Below are 27,006 nucleotides of genomic sequence, written 5' to 3' on the forward strand. Positions count from 1 at the left end.
CTTTATCGGGCAGGTAGGTTAGAAAATTTAAAAAGGGAAATGGATAGGTTAAAGTTAGATATAGTGGGAATTAGTGAAGTTCGGTGGCAGGAAAAACAAGACTTCTCGTCAGGTGACTACAGGGTTATAAACACAAAATCAAATAGGGGTAATGCAGGAGTAGGATTAATAATGAATAGGAAAATAGGAATGCAGGTAAGCTACTACAAACAACATAGTGAATGCATTATTGTGGCCAAGATAGACACGAAGCCCACACCTACTACAGTAGTGCAAGTTTATATGCCAACTAGCTCTACAGATGACAAAGAAATTGAAGAAATGTATGATCAAATAAAAGAAATTATTCAGATAGTGAAGGGTGACGAAAATTTAATAGTCATGGGTGACTGGAATTCAGTAGTAGGAAAAGGGAGAGAAGGAAATGTAGTAGGTGAATATGGAATGGGACAAAGAAAAGAAAGAGGAAGCCGGCTGGTAGAATTTTGCACAGAGCACAACTTAATCACAGGTAACACTTGGTTCAAGAATCATAAAAGAAGGCTGTATACATGGAAGAAGCCTGGTGATACTGACAGGTTTCAGATAGATTATACACTCCTGGAAATTGAAATAAGAACACCGTGAATTCATTGTCCCAGGAAGGGGAAACTTTATTGACACATTCCTGGGGTCAGATACATCACATGATCACACTGACAGAACCACAGGCACATAGACACAGGCGACAGAGCATGCACAATGTCGGCACTAGCACAGTGTATATCCACCTTTCGCAGCAATGCAGGCTGCTATTCTCCCATGGAGACGATCGTAGAGATGCTGGATGTAGTCCTGTGGAACGGCTTGCCATGCCATTTCCACCTGGCGCCTCAGTTGGACCAGCGTTCGTGCTGCACTTGCAGACCGCGTGAGACGACGCTTCATCCAGTCCCAAACATGCTCAATGGGGGACAGATCCGGAGATCTTGCTGGCCACTGTAGTTGACTTACACCTTCTAGAGCACATTGGGTGGCACGGGATACATGTGGACGTGCATTGTCCTGTTGGAACAGCAAGTTCCCTTGCCGGTCTAGGAATGGTAGAACAATGGGTTCGATGACGGTTTGGATGTACCGTGCACTATTCAGTGTCCCCTCGACGATCACCAGAGGTGTACGGCCAGTGTAGGAGATCGCTCCCCACACCATGATGCCGGGTGTTGGCCCTGTGTGCCTCGGTCGTATGCAGTCCTGATTGTGGCGCTAACCTGCACGGCGCCAAACACGCATACGACCATCATTGGCACCAAGGCAGAAGCGACTCATCGCTGAAGACGACACGTCTCCATTTGTCCCTCCATTCACTCCTGTCGCGACACCACTGGAGGCGGGCTGCACGATGTTGGGGCGTGAGCGGAAGACGGCCTAACGGTGTGCGGGACCGTAGCCCAGCTTCATGGAGACGGTTGCAAATGGTTCTCGCCGATACCCCAGGAGCAACAGTGTCCCTAATTTGCTGGGAAGTGGCGGTGCGGTCCCCTACGGCACTGCGTAGGATCCTACGGTCTTGGCGTGCATCCGTGCGTCGCTGCGGTCCGGTCCCAGGTCGACGGGCACGTGTAGCCGACCACTGGCGACAACATCGATGTACTGTGGAGACCTCACGCCCCACGTGTTGAGCAATTCAGCGGTACGTCCACCCGGCCTCCCGCATGCCCACAATGCGCCCTCGCTCAAAGTCCATCAACTGCACATACGGTTCACGTCCACGCTGCCGCGGCCTGCTACCAGTGTTAAAGACTGCGATGGAGCTCCGTATGTCACGGCAAACTGGCTGACACTGACGGGGGCGTTGCACAAATGCTGCGCAACTAGCGCCATTCGACGGCCAACACCGCGGTTCCTGGTGTGTCCGCTGTGCCGTGCGTGTGATCATTGCTTGTACAGCCCTCTCGCAGTGTCCGGAGCAAGTATGGTGGGTCTGGCACACCGGTGTCAATGTTTTCTTTTTTCCATTTCCAGGAGTGTATAATGGTACGATAGAGATTTAGGAACCAGGTTTTAAATTGTAAGACATTTCCAGGGGCAGATGTGGACTCTGACCACAATGTTGGTTATGACCTGTAGATTAAAACTGAAGAAACTGCAAAAAGGAGGGAATTTAAGGAGATGGGACCTGGATAAACTAAAAGAACCAGAGGTTGTACGGAGTTTCAAGGAGAGCATAAGGGAGCAATTGACAGGAATGGGGGAAAGAAATACAATAGAAGAAGAATGGGTAGCTTTGAGGCATGAAGTAGTGAAGGCAGCAGAGGATCAAGTAGGTAAAAAGACGTGGGCTAGTAGAAATCCTTGGGTAACAGAAGAAATATTGAATTTAATTGATGAAAGGAGAAAATATAAAAATGCAGTAAATGAACCAGGCAAAAAGGAATACAAACGTCTCAAAAATGACATCGACAGGAAGTGCAAAATGGCTAAGCAGAGATGTGTAGAGGACAAATGTAAGGATGTAGAGGATTATCTCACACGGGGTAAGATAGATACTGCCTACAGGAAAGTTAAAGAGACCTTTGAAGAAAAGAGGACCACTTGTATGAATATTAAGAGCTCAGATGGAAACCCAGTTCTAACCAAAGAAGGGAAAGCAGAAAGGTGGAAGGAGTATATAGAGGGTCTATACAAGGGTGATGTACTTGAGGACAATATTATGGAAATGGAAGAGGATGTAGATGAAATGCGAGATACGATACTGTGTGAAGAGTTTGACAGAGCACTGAAAGACCTGAGTTGAAACAAGGCCCCGGGAGTAGACAACATTCCATTAGAACTACTGATGGCCTTGGGAGAGCCAGTCCTGACAAAACTCTACCATCTGGTGAGCAAGATGTATGAAACAGGTGATATACCCTCAGACTTCAAGGAGCATATAATAATTCCAATCCCACAGAAAGCAGGTGTTGACAGATGTGAAAAATACCGAACTATCAGTTTAATAAGTCTCAGCTGCAAAATACTAACGCGAATTCCTTACAGACGAATGGAAAAACTAGTAGAAGCCGGCCTCGGGGAAGATCAGTTTGGATTCCGTAGAAATGTTGGAACATGTGAGGAGATACCGACCCTACGACTTATCCTAGAAGCTAGATTAAGGAAGGGCAAACCTACGTTTCTAGCATTTGTAGACTTAGAGAAAGCTTTTGACAATGTTGACTGGAATACTCTCTTTCAAATTCTGAAGGTGGCAGGGGTAAAATACAGGGAGCGAAAGGCTATTTACAATTTGTACAGAAACCAAATGGCAATTATAAGAGTCGAGGGACATGAAAGGGAAGCAGTGGTTGGGAAGGGAGTGAGACAGGGCTGTAGTCTATCCCCGATGTTATTCAATCTGTATACTGAACAAGCAGTGAAGGAAACAAAAGAAAAATTCGGAGTAGCTATTAAAATCCATGGAGAAGAAATAAAAACTTTGAGGTTCGCCAATGACATCTAAATTCTGTCAGAGACAGCAAAGGACTTGGAAGATCAGTTGAACGGAATGGATAGTGTCTTGAAAGGAGGATATAAGATGAACATCAACAAAAGCAAAACGAGGATAATGGAATGTAGTCGAATAAAGTCGGGTGATGCTGAGGGAATTAGATTAGGAAGTAAGACACTTAAAGTAGTAAAGGAGTTTTGCTATTTGGGGAGCAAAATAACTGATGATGGTCGAAGTAGAGAGGATATAAAATGTAGACTGGCAATGGCAAGGAAAGCGTTTCTGAAGAAGAGAAGTTTGTTAACATCGAGTATAGATTTAAGTGTCAGGAAGTCGTTTCTGAAAGTATTTGTATGGAGTGTAGCCATGTATGGAAGTGAATCATGGATGATAAATAGTTTGGACGAGAAGAGAATAGAAGCTTTCGAAATGTGGTGCTACAGAAGAATGCTGAAGATTAGATGGGTAAATCATATAACTAATGAGGAAGTATTGAATCGGATTGGGGTGAAGAGAAGTTTGTGGCACAACTTGACTAGAAGAAGGGATTGGTTGGTAGGACATGTTCTGAGGCATCAAGGGATCACCAATTTAGTATTGGAGGGCAGTGTGGAGGGTAAAAATCTTAGAGGGAGACCAAGAGATGACTACACTAAGCAGATTCAGAAGGATGTAGGTTGCAGTAGGTACTGGGAGATGATGAAGCTTGCACAGGATAGAGTAGCATGGAGAGCAGCATCAAACCAGTTTCAGGACTGAAGACCACAAGAACAACAACTAAAATGTATAATTCGGCTTGAAGTGCACATTCTTATTTCCAGATTTGGATGCAAATTTTCTTGGAGTAACAGTACTGTATTATCTCATGTTTGGTTTTTATTATGGCATAATGTCATACGTGCACTTCAAAAGCAGCGAACAGTTGGAACAAGCCAACAGTGTGAAATTAAACACTATGTTTCAAATAAATTCGACTGCTTCAGCATAAAAGATTTAATAAAAGCCAAATCTCTTTAGCTAACCGACAAAAATAACTTCATTGTTCTGCAGGGCGATTGATGCTCGACTGTTAGAAAGGTGGAAATAAAATCTGAAACTAGTAACATATTTTAGCCTTCCGTAATTATGCGAACATATTTTAATTCATTTGCTAGCTACCAACTACAAAAATCCATTTTGTTTTCATTTACCGTGAGAGCGAGACACAAGGAGCAAACAACAAAACCACTGTACATAAACACAGGTCACATGGAGACGACCCACCTCCCCACCACAACTCAGACCGCTCTGTGCATCAGCCCCGGGTCTACGATATAGTGGCACCCAGCCACACTTCTGTACCTAGAAGCAAATGCGCATGCCCAAGAGCCCACCCGCAACTGCTCAAACGAATCTAATCTAAACAGTAGTCACGTCACAATCATTGGAGGCAATTTTGTGTGATGAAGCATTGCATAGTCATTCTAAAGCCTCCGACACACTTTGTTGTTGGCAGACGCTTGTCTGAGCACTGTATTTTGTTGTTGTATATGGCGCATTTCCTTTGCAACTGAAGTTTCATTTCAGTTTTCTTTTTTTTCTCTCGTTCATGTTTTGTTGCTGCAGAATTATTCTTCAACAGCGGGATACAGTAATATCCTTTGAGAGATTATCGGTTCTTACCAGCCAAAATACAAAAATTTAAGTGAAAACTACAACAATGAAAAATTTCCAGAATTCTAAACAATTCCCACGTTTTTCCCAGTTTTCTCCCAGATGCAAAAATTCCTGGGTTTTTCCCGGAACTCCCAGGTTGTATACACCCTGCTTCAGGTCTTTTAGTGTAGTAACCATGGCAGTTTTGAGTCAAAAATGAGGCCCAGAGGCCTCACACTATCTTTAAAAGGGAGAATGGTGTCCCACATGTGCAATTTAGATAAATTAAACATATGATGAAAACAATGAAAAAGGACAGAAACAATTCTCTGCAGAAAGTGTAAAACCAGTCTTTGCCACCCACACCTCCAGCTCCTTCACCACCCCCAACTCCTTCACCGTAAGTTTCAACTGACAACTTGCAGCTGCAGTACTGGAGGAAGAGCAAAAAACCACAAAATCATCCATAAACAAGGAGTACAGGGTGAGACCCCCTACTGTGGACATCTATTGTTACCAATTTGGGGGGGGTTGGGAGGGGGGGGGGGGTTCAATGACTGACACCAACAAAGTATTTGAGTTACAACTCCTGTTGTGCTGAGTATTTTATTTAATACATACATGGCATTTATTGTAAGGATCATTGCTGCAACTGATACTAAAAAAGAGTTTTTAGTTTATATGGCACAGTGATAGAACGTATTAAAAGATGAAAGTGACATATGACAAAATAACAAATATGCTTGAGAACTTGGATAATGAATTTAGTGGGGAACTGTCACGAAGATCAAACAGTGAAACTGAAGATTTACATAGTCATGGAATTCCAATTCGAGTAGTTTCTGACAGCAGCGAGTCAGATGAAAATGAACAGATCAAGTATTGATTTTTATTACTGTTGGCAGATATTATTGAATATAGTAGCACGTCTGCCTTGGTTGATAAATGGTTAGCATGTTAGCGTGGGGTTCTCTTTTCATATTTTTATAGATATTCAAGCAACAAGAAGGCAAACAAGGCCGCAGGCACAAACTGATCACCCTGACACAGAAATGGTAGTCTCTTCAGGTATGATATGGAAGACAGAGCCTTACATAAATTAAAGACAGAGGTCTGCCACTAACATAATGAGAGCTCTAAAAAAAAACCACCTGGGATAACACCCTGCACAACAGGTGAAGGTTTTCTCATTTACATTGATACTGTGACCTTGGATGTTGTGATGAGTGCCAACTCAAAGTTATGCATTCTTATGGAATCAGCTGAAGATATTTTTATGAAAATCTGTAAAGCTTCTTAAGAGCCAGAAATTGAGCCAGCAACTGGAATTCTTTTGAATGTGGAGCCCACAGACAGGTTACCAAAAGTTTATGTGATACATTTAGTAAAGAAAATGTTTCGCATACTAAGTGTAAGTTTTGGAGCAGAGACTGAGGCTCTTACTAAAGCACCTCCTTTTTGACGATGCTATAACTCTAGCATCCCGATTACAGATTGACAAATTTGCTCCTATCAGGGAAAAATGGAGCATGATATTAAGCTTCCCGAGTTTTATAATCCTAATGAATCAGTTACACTGAATGAAGAACTTGTGATTTTCCATGGACAATGCTCATTCAGGTTGCGTATTCCACCAAAACAGGGAAAATATGGCATACGTGTGAACCTGTTGCACCATTCAGATACGAAATACTGCTTTGCAGGGGATCTGTATGCTAGAAAAAATGCCAATGAGGAGAAACATAACTGCGGCCCTGAAATAACAAACCAAATTTACCAATGGAGCTCTGTCCTGTTTCTCTATTTGAGAGAGAGAGAGAGAGAGAGCTACATCAGGAACAGTACATGTAGCTTTTAATAATATGTCACTTTTAATAATATGTCCCACAAAGGAAAGGTTGTTACAGTGCTGTCCATCAAACATCATGACATGAATGTGATGAAAGAGAAGCCAGACATCATTCTATTGTACAACTATACACAATCTGGAGTGGATTCACTTAAGTGTGTAAGGGTTTACAACTGTAGTAAAGAAATGTGGCGATGGCCAATGGCAGTATTTTTCAACTTTATTGACATTGTAGCATACTACTCATATGTTGTATTTCAAGATACACACAAGGAATGGGGAAAGAATCATCCTACAAAGAGTTCTGGAGTCTCACGCAAGAGATCCAGGCAGTATACACACACTCAGAAGCCGATACTACGTTTGAAGACATTGGAGCAATAAAAAAGAAACATTTATTGTTCGAATTAATTCCATTCGAAACACGAATCATGTGAACTGAATTCAAATGCTGTGCTAAGCAACGATAATACACCGCAGTTCAAAGACATGGTGCACGGCCAGCACATCTTGGCACAGTGTTACACCGTCCAGGTTATCTGGATACTTCCCACTAACACAAACATGTCAGAACTCAGGAGATGGGAACTTGCCCTTCAGTATGTCCTCTCTTCCCGTTACCCACCAGGCCTCAATCTCTGCTAATTTCAAGTTGCCGACACTCATACCTCACCTGTCATTCAACAACATCTTTGTCTCTGTACTTCCGCCTCGACTGACATACCTGCTCGAACTCTTTACCTTTACAAATGCTCTGCTTGGATCTGTATATGTGCGGACAGATGTGTGTGTGTGTGTGTGTGTGTGTGTGTGTGTGTGTGTGTGTGTGTGTGTGTGTGCGCGCGCGCGCGCGCGCGTGAGTGTATACCTGTCCTTTTTTCCCTCTAAGCTAAGTCTTTCTGCTCCCGGGATTGGAATGTCTTCTTACCCTCTCCCTTAAAACCCACATCCATTCGTCTTTCCTTCTCCTTCCCTCTTTCCTGACGAGGCAACCGTTGGTTGCGAAAGCTTGAATTTTGTGTGTGTGTGTGTGTGTGTGTGTGTATCAACATGCCAATGCTTTCATTTGGTAAGTTACATCATCTTTGTTTTTAGATATATTTTTCCCCGATGGAATGTTTCCCTATATAATAGAGGGAAACATTCCACATGGGAAAAATATATCTAAAAACAAAGATGATGTGACTTACCAAACAAAAGTGCTGGCAGGTCGATAGACACACACACACACACACACACACACACACACACACACACACAGTTCAAGCTTTCGCAACCAACGGTTGCTTCTTCAGGAAAGATGGAAGGAGAGGGAAAGACTAAAGGATGTGGGTTTTAAGGGAGAGGGTACGGAGTCATTCTAATCCTGGGAGCAATAAGACTTACCTTAAGGGGAAAAAAAGGACCAGTACCGACTCGCGCCCCCCCCCCCTCTCCCACACACACACACACACACACACACACACACACACATACACAGTTACAAGCAGACATTTGTAAACAACGCTTGAAGAGCGTGTCAGTAGAGGAGGCATTGTAACGGTACTTTGACTACCGCACCTCCGCCAATACAAAGATATGATTTACCATCGCACATGCAGAAGAGCGCTGCACCAGTGACCGATTTTTATAAATAATTTTGATCTTTGCGTAGGTGTTTGTTTTTAACAACTAATTGATTACTCTCTTGTCTTCATACATTCATGACATGTATTTTTCGGTGCTGTGTTAAATATGCTTTTAAGTGGAAATTAAAACTATTACGAAACGAAGTTATTTCGGTAGTGATTCGAAATAGTTATCGCCAAATTTATAAATTAATCCTGACAGTGACAACTTAAAGAAATTTTAATCAGACGGAGAACAAGAGAACCAGAGAACCAGCAAACAATGAGAAAATGGACATCCTACAAGAAAATTAAGAAGTATTCCAGACGCAGCTACGAAGACTATATTATAATAAATACTATGTTTCTAACAGAATTATAAGGTAAATTTCAACTTATTTCTGATGCTATTTCCTTACAGTTGCTTTTTGTAGTGATGCCGACCCAGTCTGCCAATCACGGTCAAATTACAGCACTATCTAAATCGGTAATATGACGTCCACCTTATCTGTAACTTATTCCATCAAAATTCAAAACCCAATCAGATTTTCTATTTTGTATTTTCATGGCAGAGCCCCGAGGAAAGGAAACACTACAATCTACTGAATAGTTATTGTAAAAGCTGCTGTTAGCAACTGACACTGCAACTACAGCAACAAAGTTATGTACAATTTTTACTATTTAATATTAGATGTAGAATAAATTAATATTCCAATTCTCTGTTCATGAAAAGCATTTGCACATCGCCCCTGTATCCACAAAAGTACCACACAGCGGGCAAGGAAATTATATCAGATACCTGTATTTGTACTGTGTAAATCGTCAACATTTAGACAATGCAGATTCTTTTGGAATATTTTATCACTGTTGCATTTTAATGTATTACATCTGCAAGATATCTCTTTCAAGGTGGTTCCATGTAACAGCTAATTGATATTTTACTTTAGTTTTTCACAGTTGTCATATTCTTTGATACTCAATTTATTTTCTGTGTGACTGTTAATACCATCAGGTGTCTGTAATGTTTTCTCCATCAGTATGTTACTGGTGCATACACAAGTTTGGCACTTGGTTCCATAGGTACAAGAGTCTTATTTTCAGCGACTGTGTGCTCACTTTCGTGAGTTTCGCTTTTCTCTCTCTCTCTCTCCCTCTCTCCCTCCATAGCTGTGTTCTGACAACGATATATCAAAAGGTTTAACAGTGAATAAATCAATTTGCAACCAAGAAAGTCCCAAAATATTCTGTGCCAATATTGGAAAAACCACAAAAAGCCTGAATCAGGAAAACCATAGGAGGAGTTGAACCCAGACTGACTAAGAGACACTTCAATGCCTTAACTATTGTCACTTGATTAACTATCGAAGGAAAGAGAATGAAAGTTCAGTAAAATGTAAACAGAACTAACATTAGCGTTACTCATGAAGGCGGAACACCAACAATAGTTAACTGAATATCAAAACTGCATCTTTATTCCTTAAATTTTCAGTAAATACTTCATTTCACACTCTCAACTGGTTTTTTGCTGACTTTCATTTCTCCAGTCCTGAGCATGTATTCCATCCTTGCATATGTGCTACACATCTTTAATAATCAATAATGCATGCTCAAAATCAGTCCTACACTGTACCTATATTCTACTTAGCACACCACAGACTGTTTACCTATTGCTTTTGCACTTACTATATCAGTACTAACTTACTTACAACAGATTTCTTCCCTTCCCCAGTCCAATTCCCCTTCATCTAGTATCATTCTTCAGCAGCTGAAGATTTCAGATGCTTCTATTTTGGAATTCTTTGTCACCATATTTCATTTTCATACAGCTGTCAATTTTCAGATACTTACTCCTTAATTATGAGCAAATATGCAACACTTTTACATTGGTTGCTGAAGCCCTGGAGCATGTCACTGAAGTTCTACAGTGCAGTTACAGAATGCCTGCTCCTCATATTCAAGCAATGACAGAGTAACCCAGGATGCCACTGATTACCATAACATAACATAAAATAACATAACAAGGAGGGTGCTGGTCTCTCTCTCTCTCTCTCTCTCTCTCTCTCTCTCTCTGGCACGCACACACACACACACACACACACACACACACACACACCACACACACACACACACACACACACACACAAAATCAGAAAGATTTTACTAACCTCTGCCTGATGAAGTAAGATTGTAGCTCTATAGAATCTTCAAACACCTGTGAATCTGTGCGAGATAAACGACGTGCACGCTCCATGCAGGCAAACACATCCTCTTGAAAAACATCCAGCCTTCTGTACAGACCCTTATCAAGTCTTCGCTTAACTAAGTCCAAGGACAATGCTCGAACCCTAAAACAAAAAGTCTCTAATGTATGCAGAGGCATAACAACAAGTTACTGCAACAAATCAGTGCCAAAACAAATTTGAAGATGATGTTAAAAAAATTGATACAGCGTGGCACTACTGAATATAAAGAATTCCTTTCTACACATGATTACTTACAGACAGCATACAAGTTCAATAAAAGATATTAACAACATATTACACGATTTCATTTCTCCTGTTTTAGTAAGATTATTTAGAAAATCATTCCATTAACCAAAAATGAAGTGCTTCATTCATGTCATTTCTTCCTCCACCAAACAACTAATTGTCACAATGGATTAAAGCTTTTACCGAACTAGTACAAATTTGTATTTGTAATTGAACAACAATTAATAGTAAAAGAAATACCAACAGATGATTGAAAGCCATCTAATAGCGTGAAAAGTTTTGAAAATGTTCTCTAAAAAGTGTAATATTAGCATACATTTCTCTCCCTGCAATATATTTATGCTCATATACAGAAGACTCAACCGCAACCCCAACAGAGGACAACACAGATTGAATCACTGCAGATTACACTCCACACAAAAAATGGAACTGTCAGTACATTCAACTGTTGACTGTATAATATACTCCTTGGTCATTTTTAAGTCGTATGACTGCTGCTGATGGTACATCCTTATATACACTAGCTGCTGTCTATGACATCCCTAGTGCTCAGGGCATCGCCATGTAAGGGCAAACGAGTTGAGCCAACTAGGCAAGATCTTCACAAACAATGACAACAAAATCCACCAAATAAATTAAGTGATCTCAAGCAAGAATCCCAATAGGACCACTGATGAGGAACAAGAAAAGACATTTTCTGGCTTTGGATCAGGGTGCCGGTCAAGACAAGCCATGTGCTGATAAGAGACAAAATCAAATCAATCTTCAGGCCTCCAACAAATTACTCAGACCCATTAAAGATGTAGCAGGTCTCAGAACATCCGGAGCCTACACGTTACCTTGAAAGGGTGGCAAATCGTACACCAGATGAACAGTGCACACTGTAAAGCAGTAAAAAAAAAAAAAAAAAAAAAAAAAAAAAAAAAAAAAAAAAAAAAAAAAAAAAAAAAAAAAAGAGAGAGAGAGAGAGAGAGAGAGAGAGAGAGAGAGGAGGATATATTTTTTCACCTACACTACCCAAAAAGTCCACTTTAGCTGAGCATACTGTAAAAAACGGTCACCACATCTAATTTAACGAAACCTGTGTCATAACTCGCACTAATGACTTCTGGGATTGTGTAATTAAGGAAGCCACCAAAATAAAAATCACTGGTAACACCCTCAATAGAGATGATGAGCTGCAGCTCAGTGTGGCATGGGATCCAGAATCGTGACGTTAGGAGCACATGCATCGAACACCAAGTGAACATTTTCCCATTTATGGTGATGCTGTGAGCATTGTAGTTGGAGCCATGAATGACGGCAGGCGAGTTTAAGCTCGTTCTGCAAATCTGATGTGACAGACAATGAATATTCAGCAGTTTTCTCAGTGCTGTGCCGTGAACGGTTTTCAGTGGACAGTATTTTGGCATTTACACTGGCACTTGATTACATATCATAGTTTTGTGCATCGCTGCAGTTGTAAGATCATATTCAACGTTTCTCTTGACTGATCTATATTTTAGCTAATACTAACATTAGTTGATTTTTTGGCGCATTGCACTTCACTAACACTCAATAAATTTTAGTCTCTATGTTTTTATGAGTCCACAACTGCTTTGTATACTTGATAATCAATGTTTTAATCGAGGTGCTTTAAGAAAAGTGAAATGTGTCTGGTATAAATAAAATGTTCATCACAATCACACAAGAGAGAAAATTTTCCAATATTACATACAATATTTTTGTGGTATTAAAATTATTTCATTTAATATGTTCTATAACATGTAATTTGTGGTAGACTGTGTCCATGCTGGAAGTAGTTAAGCACTGCATATAGCAGCATTTTTTTGGTGTTTTAGGAAACTAGTTATCTGTAAACTTTAATTTTGTCATTGGACACAAGTATTCATACTTCCCTGTCTGTAGATGCTCGGGACGAAGCATCCCAACTTGCTGTGCCAGACAACAATGCATGTGTCTCATTCCTCTCAATCTGACTATCTCACAGTGGTTGTCATGTGTTGATGGGTTTAAATCTCTAAAACATCACAAAAAAACTGAATACAAATTCACCGAATAACTTTCTATGCTACCCGCTATCCCTTAAACACAAGCTACTGTTTGGCGTCTACATCTCTTGCGTGTACCACAACTGTTGTTTGTAACCGGCAATGCTGCAATCCTCGTCTGTGCCTCCACTCAGTGTGGACCTGCGCAACCCGCCATCATTCATGGATTCAACTATAGTGGTGCCACACACGACAGTTGATGTAAGTAAGGGCGTACTGGCAGCTAATTGGCAGTTATAACACTTGACAATGGCTAACAAGTGCTTGCTCACAAGCTAGTAGAACTTTGACCACTTGACATGACTGAAGCCAGAAATTTTATTCAACGTTAATGCCACAGGACTCAGCATTTTTAGATGACTTATTATTATTATTTTATAAGCAGCTCTTAGCAGTTCTGACGTAAGGCCTTTTTCCAAATAACAAATAAAACTGCTTTTTATGTTACTGAGTGTATGCAACTTAATGCTCGAGTGTAAACTTCAGAAACAGTTTTTGTGCTAGGTATTTTTCACCACATATAGGAAAACTTACTTAGTGCCATCCACTTCATCATGTTCAGGCAATTCAGCCATGGAGTCTGAGAAGCAACGACCTTCTTCATCCTGATGATTGTAAACTGAGATAAAGAGTGAAGTGAGAAGTTCCTGGACTGCTGCAGCAACATCAGGAACAGCATCTTCATCCTCCCTTAGCTGGCTCTTTGTCTGCAATGCAACCCGCTGAAGCATCAGCGCATCCTGAAAAATAAAACAAATAACTGAGTACATAACAAAGAAATAGTTTATTTTCACACGCGCATGAAGCTGGCAGAAGCAGACATTATGTAAGACAATGTTACAAATTTTTAATCAATTCGTTAATACAACATTTTTAAAAAGTGTCATATTTCTAGATGAAGTAGTATTGGTTAAAACTAGAAGAAAATTCCTACAATGATATGTCGAGAAACCAGTACCTGTTTCGATATGGTGCAATCTGTCATCCCATTCCCACTATCTACTACATAAAAGCAGACACTACACGCAGTGCTGCTTGTAGTTACTATGTATCCTGATATATTCTTCAGCTCTTCTACAGATTCTTTCAAATACACCTCTCTCCATTCAGATTGCATCGCATGCATTGGTCACACTCTACCGTAATGCTTGCACACTGTCAATGGGTTGGGCATACACATAGCCTTTAAATGTCCCCATAGCCAGAAATCCAATCATTTCAGACTTCCTCAGCCAATCCGTCACCTTTCTAACATTTCAGTGAAGTACCATCATACAACCTGTGGAAAATGAGCTTGTTTCCATTGTGCATAAAGCAGTGTCACATCTTTCTGCAAAGGTAACATTCTTCAAGTGCCCTGGTAATTTATCAAGCAGAAACTGGTGATACACAGCTGTTAGTTAAAATGGCAGCGCAATCAGTCTGTCACCAACAATCCTACCTACACATCAATACTGAAATATATCATGATACCTCACCACCATGATTGCTCAAAGATTTGTATGTGCCCACACATGCATATCGTGGTAATTTACTATGACCCCTCTTGAACATCCTGTCCCATATACAGGGTGTACATCAAGTCCGGGAACACTTTCAATTATTTATTGCACAAGAACTAAACATGGTACAAATGCCATACAAATTGCATTTTGAAGAGAAACTCTTGAAGGTTTTTTTTAATACAAACAATAGATGTGCAAACCATGAATGACCTGGCAGATGTCAATACGGTAATCTAATTCTTGCCATACTCAACCCAGTATGGCTGCGTCGACTGTGGCAGTTGCTTCCCGTATTCTCTCCTGGAGCTCTACTACATCAAGTGGTAGAGGCAGATCTTTAATGTGTCCTCACAGAAAAAAGTCACACAGAGTGAGATCTGGTGATCGAGGAGGCCATTTAACGAAACAGCTGTGCCCATCTGTAGCACAGCCGATCTATCGATGTGGCAGCTCCTTGTTCAGGTACCCACAAACTTCACGATGAAAATGGGGTGAAACCCCATCCTGCTGAAAGTTGAATGGAGAGACCAATTGCATTTGAAGCACCAGCCATTGCTGCAACGTGTTCAAGTAGGAATATCCAGTGACAGCGTTCTTGGCGAAAAAGAATGGTCCGTACAGTTATCTACGTGACAAAGCACGAAAAACATTTACCTTTGGGGAATCATGCTCACATTAAATGCATTCGTGTGGATGCTTTGTACCCCAGATTCGACAATTATGCCTGTTCACTTTCCCATTAGTGTGAAAGGTGGCTTGTCAAACTCGAACACACAGAAAGCTCGCTCCGCACCTGAACTTGCCATGATTGCGACTGGCACTGACTATCGGCAAATTACCAAACTACACTGCGGCGGTATACATGAAAAAAACTTTCAGGGTTTCTCTTCAAAATGACATATGTATGAAATCTGTAGAATGTTTGGTTCTTGTGCAATAAATAACTGAAAGTGTTCCTGGACTTTATGTACACCTTTTATGAATCAAATGCAGTCTGTGAACTGTGGATCTTCAATGGCCCATATCTCACCAGGTATTGATTTCGAGAGATACCAGTAACGAAAATTTTTCTCTAGTTTTGACCAATACTAGCTCCTGTAGGAATATGTGACACTTTATATTAAACACTCTGTATAAAGATAAACAATATTCAGAGTTAATGGGAAATTATCTTTACAAAACTAGGATGATGACGTTTCAATAATGCACAAACAGGTAGATGTAAAATAAACTCAGGTTGAAGACCTGTGACAGATTAAGTAATCTGAAAATTGTGGAGTACTGACAAAGCATTTCAAGAAAAAACAAAAATAAATGGTGTAATAAATTACATTACTAGAACAAAATAAATGCTACAGGATAGGGAAGATGCTGAAGAACTCCTCATTTACACTCCTCCCATGCAAATGATTATAGCCTAATAAAACAATTACCCATATTTCACTTTCCACCTCTACAACTAAATGGTCAGTGCAGCAGACTGCTATGTGGAGGACATGGGTTAAATTCCTGGTACTGCAAGGGATTTTTCCTTGATGGGAGGACTGGTACGGGGTGTACTCGGCCTCATGAAGACAACTGAGGAGCTACTTGACTGATCAGTAGCAGCTCCAAGTTAAAGAAACCTGACAAACAAACGGAAGAACAATGTGTTGATCACATTCCCCACATACTGCATCCAATGTCACCACTGGCAGATGATGACACTGTTGTCAGTCGGGTCAGATTGGTCTGTCTAGGGCCAGAACACGGAACTTTACCTAATACTTACAATATTCTCTGTAGTGCCATGTACTTTTTGTCAAACTTTTGTTCTGAAATGGTTTGAGTCTGAAGAATTTAGGCAGTTAGCGTTTCATGTTTGAACAATACCGACGTTAACAAAATTCAGTGCTGGTATGTAGCAGCAAAGAGTGTGATGAATTACTGTCACCTACAGTGGTAATTGTGACTGCATAGTTATTTTGGGTGTTATTGCATACAGCTGCCAAAGTATCCAGATGTAAACCAGCTTAAGAAAGCAAAGCTGAAACTTAAGTTTATGTATGTTTAATGACATAGATGATGATGCTGTTGATGATGGTCTTAATAATAATAATAATAATAATAATAATAATAATAACAACAACAACAAAAATTATGTGGGATTGGACAGTACAGAAAGAGAAACTGAAAATTCCTAAACAAAATTAATTATGCTGCAAATCTACATCTACATTTATATCTGTATCTATATCTATATTCTGCAAGCCGCCCGAGGGTGTGTGGTGGGTGATACTTCTGGTAACACTATCTGAACCCCCCCCCCCCTCCCCCTCCTTTTCCCTGTCCCGTCTCTTTCCAGAACACACTCTTGGAATTTCAACAATAAATTCTCTGTGATTCACAAAACCTCTCTCAGACAGCCTGCCAATGGAATTTGTTGACGATCGCCCGTAATGCTCTTGCAGCAACTGAATGATCCTGTGATGAAACATGCTACCCATTGTTGGATCTTGTCAATCTCCAGCCTGGAGTAGCACCACCATTTATTTTTCGGTACTGCTGTGGGTAATAGCAGCACTACCACAGCTGTTTGAAAAAGTCATGGGAAAAGGTAAGTGCAGGGCTGACTAAAACATGTTACATCATCAGGCTCAGCAACGCCATTGGAACGTAATTTGATATTACAATAGTGTTACAAGGAAGTGTGGTTCCCGTCATTTGATTTCATTCTTCCTGTAGCTGCTGTTTTGTTATATCTATTGAATTGGGTTTCCACTACATCAGATCTGAAAACTGTAGGAAATGTGTGTTAGTTTGCGGCATTTGGCAGGAGCCCTGAATTCTGCTTTGGAAAAGGACTACAGCTCATTATGTTTAAGCATATGCAGTAGTAGTCATGAATAGCTGCTCAGGCAGAGGAGTTAAGCATAATACTTCCCTAACAATATAACTTAAGTGTCCTTGTCATTAATCCGTTTTGTTCTCATCGATTGTTGTCGTTGTTTGTGTAATTAGTAAAGGGTTAATCATGTTGTCATTGATAACACAGGTGGCTCCCCACATAGAAACACTGTAAATTTTAGCAGCTGAGGTAGATCAGTTGCAGGCAGACAATGCAAATCTATGAAAGCAAATAGAGGTTGAGGAACAGAACAGAGCTCAGAGCGGAAGAGTTAACCCAGAGATGTGGAAAAGGCAGAAAGTACTTCAGAAGTGGTTGGTAAAAATGCGCCTCTGGCAATAAAAAATGAGAACTTTGGAGGGGTTTGAAATAAAGAAAAAGGGTAGTGTTTGCACAGAAGTGGAAATGTAGGAGAAAGAAGGTAATAGCGTAAGGTGACTTGATGAGCAGCATACTAACATTGTAGAAGTCAACAGGAATAATGTAAAATTTTCAGCTCGAATACCTTTTGGAAAATGCAGAGTCTGAATGATCTGCAGTGCTACACAAAGTGAATGTTTGCTGCAGTGAAGTAAATAAGTGTATGGATAGCAATATGTGTGATTTAAGTGCAATGGTATCTCCCCATTGGGTGATAACTGGTGTTATTTAGAGGCTGTGGAGGGAGGGGGGTGATGGTGCAGCCTGAGGCCAGGGCAGTCCAGCTCCTCAACCTTCTGTACATGTTGTCGTCATACACCTCTGCTCACAATGGAGGACACCACTGTTAAGGGCTGTCTTCCACTGCAACAATCATTTACCATGCATTTCAGTGTGCTCCACCATGAGGTGTATTGTCATGCCCCCAGACAGTATGTGTGCTGCCACAAAAGTGCACGTCAGCACTCCTACCCAGCTGCTGCAGTCACAGCAGGCCAATGGCTGCTTGTTTACATCAGTGCCTTCACACTTGCTTGCTGTGTTCAAAGGACATTGCCACCGCAGTGTTTTAGTTTGTCCTTCAATAAAATGCATGGCTAAAAATTTTGTTTCCAAGAGTAACCAACAATCGCCACCCTGACAACAGCCCACTGCCTCAACTCAACTCTGCCACTGCAGAAGTCATCCATCCTGGGCCTCTTAACTGGTAAGGGTTCCAGACTAATGAGCAATACTTAAGAATTGGTTGAACAAGTGTTTTGTAAGCCACTTCTCTCGTGAATGAATTACATTTTCTTTAGATTCTTTCTAAGAATCTCAGTCTGGGAGCTGCTTCGCCTACAATCTGTTTTATTTGCTCATTCTTTTGTAGATCACACTGGACGATTACTCGTAGATATATTATGGTAGTTACTGTACCTATTGACTTGTCACCATTAGTCATTAGTGTAATTGTGCAGTAGTGAATTTCTCCTACTATGTGTGCCTGATATATCACATTTATTTACTTTCTGGGTCAACTGCCAGTTCCTGCACTATTCATCAATCCTCTGCAGTCTTCCTGCACTTTGCTTTAGTGTTCTGACATTGCTACCTTCTTAGAGACAACTGCATCATCTGCAAATTGGCTTATGGAACATCTGACATAAACCACTAGATCCTTTATTTACAAGTTAAGGCATTTAAAGCTCATTTTGGATATAACCAGCAAACCAAAAATCAGATTAAAAAAGTGTTGTAATGAAAGCTGTCCATCTTAAAGGAGGAAGCCAATGGCGCAACAAACACAACCCCCTGTCCTACCTCCAGGGGGCTAGAGAGGGGTAAATTTTGAAATCTTAAATAGGATCCCCATTCTTTATTTTGGATTTGGATTCTCCAGGAAAAAATATGTAACTTTTGTATTTAACAATGTTTTCGTTATGTCATCGCCATAAATCAAAATGGGTTAAGTTCGAAATGATGACCACTTTCTGCAATACATGTTTTACCACTCCAATATAGCACAGACCATGATCATGTGTTGCAATCTGATGTCCGACTCTCGCTGTAGGAAGTAGTTCCACCATTTGAAGTGCAACTGGGAGAGACACTATGAATCTGATGCTTTCAAGTTTACTTCAACCATTCGAACTGCAAACATCTCTTCCTAACTGTTCTACGATGGTGACAACTGCAGAGAGAGTAGGTATCATCTCCTCGTACTTTTGAACCAGACAGACATGTAGTACATGCTCATCTCAGGTATGTTAACAGTTCCCTGATAGGGATGTGTCTTCTGCAATGACTTTTCACAGTATTATCCAACTGTTTATAGAAACTGTCAGTATTTAACCCAAACAAAAAGTTTGAGCATGGCCTGTGATGAATGAAACTGACAAAGTGAATGTTTTAGCTGCAGGTGCCGAAAATCATCACATTAGTTCTAAGGAAATCACACAAGGTTCAGGATTTCACAAATGAGTGTTCTGCCCATACTGCATGAACACTAATTCCATCCACATCACTTACTGTAACACCAAGAACTACATGGAGACAATCTTCAGAACACCTTGAACTGTTGTAATAGGACACAAAAACAACAAGCAGCCTACAATAATGTTATTTCACACAACAATAATGTTATTTCACACACACTTTTCTCTGATGAATCAACTTTAATGGGTCGTGGTCAACTATATCAGCATAATTACTGGTCTGTGGAGAATCCCCACTGGTTAAGGAAAGTCGAGCATCAATGTCAGTGAAGTGTCTGTTTGATACGCTATTTTTTGTACTCAACTGATTAGCCCATACTTCATCGACAAAAATGTGAATGGTCAAATGTACAATGAATTTTTAGATAATATTTTGCCAATACTACTGGAAGATTTCCCACTTCAAACATGACTGGATATGATATTTCAACACAATGTATCTCCAGTGCATTAGTCACAGATATCATGAGAGGTTTTGAATCAAAATTATACTGGTCAATGGATTGGCTGAGGAGGTTCTCAAAATTTGCCTGTATGTTCACCTGATTTTGACTTCTCCAGATTTTTTCCTATGAAGAATGCTATAAGAGAGATGAGTTGGAAGTATCAACAACCCCAGCAAAAATGTGGCAGCAAACTATCAATGAATGTCCAAACATTAGTGCAGAGACAGTTAGAGGAGTACGATTGTCTTTCAGAATCAGGGCTGCAGAAATGTGTATTGCAGAAAACAATTTCCAACATTTGTTTCAGTAAAACATGCAACGTCAGCGAGAGGCAAGGGGACTCACCTAAAACAAGCATCCTGATGGTGAGAGGCAAAGGGATTTGCATTAAAAGGCACCCCAAGAGGAAAAAAAACACTACTACAGCCTTGCCATTGTTCCTGGGTAACGCTGAAAGTACTTTTTAATTTTGGGGTAGCCATCAGGAGATGATCAACAGCGCAGGTGCTTGAGCATAGACCACAACTTCATAAGGAGAGTAACAGTCTGCTCCTGTCCACAATCACACAGCACATGTTCATCTGGCAATACCCATTTACTCATGTTGTTTTTGGATCTTGCAACTCCAGAATATAGTCTGTTCAGAGATCCCCATATGTCCCACTCCTCTGTGTGTCCCAGGGAAATTTTCCCCTTGATAGAAAGCAATGACCGAGATGGCCATTTTTTCCTTGCCAAATTTCTACTCCGCTTTGTTTTGATGCAATACTGACATTTAGTTTTTTTCCTTTCTGGCAACCACTTCACTTATGTTGCTAAGTGGAGCGATACCAGTTAGGCCGTACAACTTGTCAGTCAATGTTGATCTCAAACATCCTGCAGTGTCTGATGATGCGACAAGACTTATTGAGTGGTATGTCCACTTGTTTGGCATGGCTGGAGTTAGACCACACAGCATAAGTGTACTCCACACCTGAGTAGCACAAGGCTAAAGCTGTACTCCTTACTCTCCTGGGTTGCACACACCATAAGCTGACTGCTAATTTGCACACAATGTTGTCTCTACCAGCTATGCACTGTTTCCTGTGAGTGAATGCTCTAATGAGACACCTCCATATTTCAAGGATGTGCAGTGCTCTACTAGTATTTGTTCCCAATCTACTTGTAGTGTCCATGATGTCTGTCTACTCCTCAGGTGAAAACAAAGCTTGGTTCTTCGGGGGTTAGGCGACCAGTTTTTCACGGCCTTCTGATAGTTTCCTTTTATCTGTCTACGGAATTACGTGCTGGTGAAAAATTAATTCGTGCAGCATTTTTAGGTTCTTATGAGGTGTTATAGTAGCAGATACATCAACAAATCATTTAGGAGTGGGAGGTACGGGGGGGGGGGGGGGGGGGGTGTTTAGCTGGGTTTCACTCGATCATTGTTTCACTGCTTGCAAAATCCACATCTATTACTATAGAGGACATTTTTGGTCTTCAGAGATGTCACAACAGGCGAGAGCAAAATGTGTCTCAAAATTCTGCAACTGACTGATGTGAGAAATATAGGCCCACAGTTTTGTGTGAGTTCTGATTGTCCTTCTTGGAACCAAGAACGGCCAGCACATTTTGCCAATGACTAGGAACTAGGAATGCTTCCCTCCACCAGAGACCTATGTACACTGCTTTTACAAGAGGAGCAAGTTCTTTTGTACTCCATGAAGATTCCATAGGTGTCCCATCAAGTTCTGACATCTTTCCTCTGTTCTGAAAATTTTGTTGGTTTTCTGTGTCACAGTTATTTATTTCAATATCTTTTAACATTTGCACAAAAATTTAAAGGCGGAAACTCCGGACACCAGAGAAACTAAGTGGAAAAAGGAATTCAGTATTTTATTTTCTGTCACCCAATACCCATTTCAATGCTATTATGATCACAGTCAGTCTACACAGGGCTTTGATCTGTTTGCTGATACAATGTAAGACAAAAAATTCCTAGGATTTTCTGTTACAGCAGTAGGTAGAATTTTATTTTCGAATTTACTGAACATTTCATTCTCTCCTTCTGCTATTTTTAGCTTCATCCAGAACTGTAATGATGTTGTCTTTGCTCTTGGAACAGATGTCAAACCATTGTGGGTCTTTCCCATCAGCCAACTTTGTTAGTCAAATATCTGTCAGGCAGCTCTGTCAATTTATACTTATATTTTCAGTCTCTGAGATGAGCATTTCATGTTGACTACTCAGGTAATCTGAATGTTTCTTGTTGCACATTATAGTCAGAAGTAAGTTCTTCTTCTTCTCCTTCTCACTTTTTGGATTTCTATTTACACACATATTCAGTGGTTAATAAAAGAAAATGTTATCGGTTGAGGTCTACTATGGATCATATTTTCCTTTATTGAGCAACTGGAGGCTGTGGATCCCTAAAGAGACAAAAAATATTCAGTGGTGCTACAATGGCCTCAGATCAGTGAATACAGATAGTAATAACAACTAGTGGAGTACAAATTAATCACTAAATATATACGTTCATGTGTGTTTTGGACTTACTATTAAAGTTTCACTTCTGTTAACATTTTATTCCAGAAAATGCAAAAACATCGTAAAGTCGGGTTGTAGTCACATTTTTGTTTACTTTTTGGAACAGTAAACTTATGGCATTTTGCTTGATCTTGATTCAACAAAACCTGACGTTTTAATTTCACAGAATGTGCATACGATTAGTGAAACTGAACAGTTCAAATTTCTAGGAGTTCAGATAGATAGTAAGCTGTCATGGAAAGCCCACATTCAGGATCTTGTTCAAAGACTTAATACTGCCATTTTTACTATTTGAACGTTATCAAACATGAGTGATAGTTCGACACGAAAATTAGTATACTTTGTTTATTTTCATTTGCTTATGTCGTATGGTATCATATTTTGGAGTAACTCTTCCCATTCTACAAGGATATTTTTGGCTCAGAAATGGGCGGTTCGGGGAATAAGTGGTGAGAGTTCATAAACCTCTTGTTGACCTCTGTTCAAAAGTCTGGGTATTTTGTCATTGGCCTCTCAATATGTATATTCTTTATTGTCGTTTCTTGTTAACAATATTAGTTTATTCCCAAGAATAAGTCACTTTCACTCAGTTAATACTCGGCAGAAATCAAACCTGGATTTGGTTCGAACTTCCTTAACTCTTGCACAAAAAGGTGTGCTGTATATTGCTGCATCCATTTTCAATAAGCTGCCACTCAAAATTCAAAAATCTTAGTAGTAATCCATGTGCTTTCAAATCGAAACTGGAGAGTTTCCTCATGGGTCACTCCTACTACTCTTTCAAGGAGTTCCTTGAAAAATTAAGCTGCTTCTTATTGTATCGCTGATAGCGTTTACTTAAACTTATGGACTGACTTTTTTCAGGTTCATGAACATTTATTTTTATTGTTATTACTTTTATGTTGTAATGTCATGCACTGACATGTTCCATGACCTTGGAGATTTGCTCCTCAATTTGGTCCTACAGAACTTGATGTGTAAATAAATTTAAAAAAAGTTAACCTTGAAGGCAAATGCTTAGTAATAAACCGCCAGATCTTGTACAACTTGAGATACAAGCCACACGAAAAGATGCTTTCAGTATGCTACACTTTGAAGTCCAAAGGAAGAAGCTAAACCAACAAACTATGTCAATACATTGCATACAACAAACCACTCCCCAATGGCAAAATGAAATTTACAATGTTATTATGAACCAGATCGATAAAAACACTCGCAAAACCATTAACTTGGATGCGCCATATGGCACCAGGAAAACATCTGTAGTAAATCTATTGCTGGTGGATTTACTGTCATCATTTGGCATTGCAGCCACACTTATGGAAGGACAATGAACTTTCTGCCATTACGCCCTACAACTATCATAAAAACTATAAAGTCAAGGGAGGAGCATGTCCTACACATATCCTGCTGACCAGATGAATGGTCCCATTAAACTGAACAGTAATTTCTGCAACATAGCCACCACTGAAAATGCACTCATCAACCAAACTTATCCAAACGTTGTTCACAACTTTACCAATCTAGATTGGCTATTTGAAACGACAAGTTTGGCAACTAAAATACTTATTTGCTATTATGTCAACTTTAACATTTGAAAGAAAATTCCTGGTGAAGAGAGAATATACAAATCAATTGACATGATGGTAAATGTTGAAGGAAGTGTGAACTTCCCTACAAAACTTCTAAAAAACTTTGTAATGGAACAAGAAAGACTGTCAAACAGTTATCTAATATCATCAAAGCCAAACTTATGAATGGAAACTACGAAGGATACACACTAATTATCCCAAGAATACCACTGATCTCTACTGAACTGCCATTCCAATTTAAAAGACTGCAGTTTCCAATCAAATTAGCCCATTGTATTACAATTAACAAAATGCAAGGACGAACTTTAAACTATTGCGGTATGAACTTCTAAGACTCCTCCTACTCTCATGGTCAACTATATGTTGCTTCCTCTGGGCCGAGTGAGGTGGCGCAGTGGTTAGCACACTGGACTGTCATTCGGAAGAACTATAGTTCGAACCCATGTCTGGCCATTCTGATTTAGGTTTTCAATGATTTCCCTAAATCATTTCAGGCAAAAGCTGGGATGGTTCCTTTGAAAGAGCACAGCCAATTTACTTCCCCATCCTTACTTAATCCTATGGGGCCAATGACCTTGCTGCTTGGTCCTCTCCCCCAAATCAACCAACCAAAAAACCAAAACAAACAAACCCACATTCCTCTTGACTAGGAAATTTGAAAAATTTGTTCTTGCACAGCTTCACAGTGTAGGCAGGTCAGTTGGTAAATCACGTGGGTGCTTTCACACGTGGCTCTGCCTTCGATCGTATACACCTTCCGGGTTACAGGACTGGAGTAGGTGGTGGTGGGAGGGTGCATGGGGCAGGTTTTACACTGGGGGCAGTTGCAAGGGTAGGAGCCAGAGGGTAGGGAAGGTGGTTTGGGGATTTCATAGGGATGAACCAAGAGGTTACAAAGGTTAGGTGGACGGCAGAAAGACACTCTTGGTGGAGTGGGGAGGATTTCATGAAGGATGGATCTCATTTCGGGGCAGGATTTTAGGAAGTCGTATCCCCGCGGGAGAGCCACATTCAGAGTCAGATCCAGCCCCGGGAAGTATCCTGTCACAAGTGGGGCACATTTGAGGATCTTCTGTGAGAGGTTCTGGGTTTGAGGGGATGAGGAAGTGGCTCTGGTTATCTGCTTCTGTACCAGGTCGGGAGGGTAGTTGCGGGATGCGAAAGCTGTTTCCAGGTTGTTGGTGTAAAGGTCGAGGGATTCACGACTGGAGCAGATTCGTTTGCCACGAAGGCCTAGGCTGTAGGGAAGGGACCGTTTGACATGGAATGGGTGGCAGCTGTCATAATGGAGGTACTGTTCCTTGTTGGTGGGTTTGATGTGGACGGATGTGTGAAGCTGGCCATTGGACAGATGGAGGTCAACGTCTAGGAAAGTGGCATGGGATTTGGAGTAGGACCAGGTAAATCTGATGGAACCAAAGGAGATGAGGTTGGAGAGGAAATTCTGGAGTTGTTCTTCACTGTGAGTCCCGATCATGAAAGATGTCATCAATAAATCTGTACCAAACTTTGGGTTGGCAGGCTTGGGTAACCAAGAAGGCTTCCTCTAAGCGACCCATAAATAGGTTGGCATACGAGGGGGCCATCCTGGTACCCATGGCTGTTCCCTTTAATTGTTGGTATGTCTGGCCTTCAAAAGTGAAGAAGTTGTGGGTCAGGATGAAGCTGGCTAAGGTGACGAGGAAAGAGGTTTTAGGTAGGGTGGCAGGTGATCGGCGTGAAAAAAAGTGCTCCATTGCAGCAAGTTTCAAATTGCCGCCGCTCATACCTCACCTGTCTTTCAACAACTGCTTTGCCTCTGTACTTCCGCCTCGACTGACATCTCTGCCCTTACTCTTTGCCTTTAAATATGTCTGCTTGTGTCTGTCTATGTGCGGATGGATATGTGTGTGTGTGTGTGTGTGTGTGTGTGTGTGTGTGTGTGTGTGTGTGTACACCTGTCCGTTTTTCCCCCTAAGGGAAGTCTTTCCGCTCCCGGGATTGGAATGACTCCTTACCCTCTCCCTTAAAACCCACATCCTTTCGTCTTTCCCTCTCCTTCCCTCTTTCCTGAAGAAGCAACCATCGGTTGCGAAAGCTAGTAATTCTGTGTGTGTGTGTTGTTCATTGTGCCTGTCTGCCGGCACTTTCCCGCTTGCTAAGTCTTGGAATCTTTGTTTTTAATATATATATATATATATATATATATATATATATATATATATATATATATATATATATAGAAAGAAACTTCCACACGGGAAAAATATATTAAATAGGCATATACTCACACGCACCACACACACACACACACACACACACACACACACACACACACACACACACACAAACATTTCCATCCATACATATACAGACACAAGCAGACCGTCTGCTTTGTGTGTGTGTGTGTGTGTGTGTGTGTGTGTGTGTGTGTCCGCGCGCGCTCGAGTATATACCTATCCTTTTTCCCCCCTAAGGTAAATCTTTCCACTCCTGGGATTGGAATGGCTCCTTACCCTCTCCCTTAAAACCCACATCCTTTCATCTTTCCTTTTCCTTCCCTCTTTCCTGACGAAGC

At 40.7% G+C, this 27,006-nt stretch overlaps 1 protein-coding gene across 43 annotated transcripts in view; it reads right to left on the reverse strand.

The window, feature by feature from the left end:
* The window catches only part of LOC126282273 (protein polybromo-1), a 279,039-nt gene that overhangs the window by 133,436 nt on the left and 118,597 nt on the right, over nt 1-27,006 (reverse strand). For all 43 annotated transcript variants that reach the window (XR_007551357.1, XR_007551356.1, XM_049981915.1 and 40 more), the window contains exons 17-18: nt 13,632-13,837; nt 10,723-10,902 (exon numbers count right to left, since the gene is read on the reverse strand). Coding sequence is in view for 41 of the 43 variants with exons in the window: in XM_049981915.1 (XP_049837872.1) it covers nt 10,723-10,902; nt 13,632-13,837 (386 nt within the window). In the remaining 2 variants the exon portion in view is untranslated. The remainder of the gene's footprint in view (nt 1-10,722; nt 10,903-13,631; nt 13,838-27,006) is intronic.

Source organism: Schistocerca gregaria, chromosome 7 (genome assembly GCF_023897955.1).
Source record: "Schistocerca gregaria isolate iqSchGreg1 chromosome 7, iqSchGreg1.2, whole genome shotgun sequence".
In the NCBI taxonomy this organism is placed as follows: domain Eukaryota; kingdom Metazoa; phylum Arthropoda; class Insecta; order Orthoptera; family Acrididae; genus Schistocerca; species Schistocerca gregaria.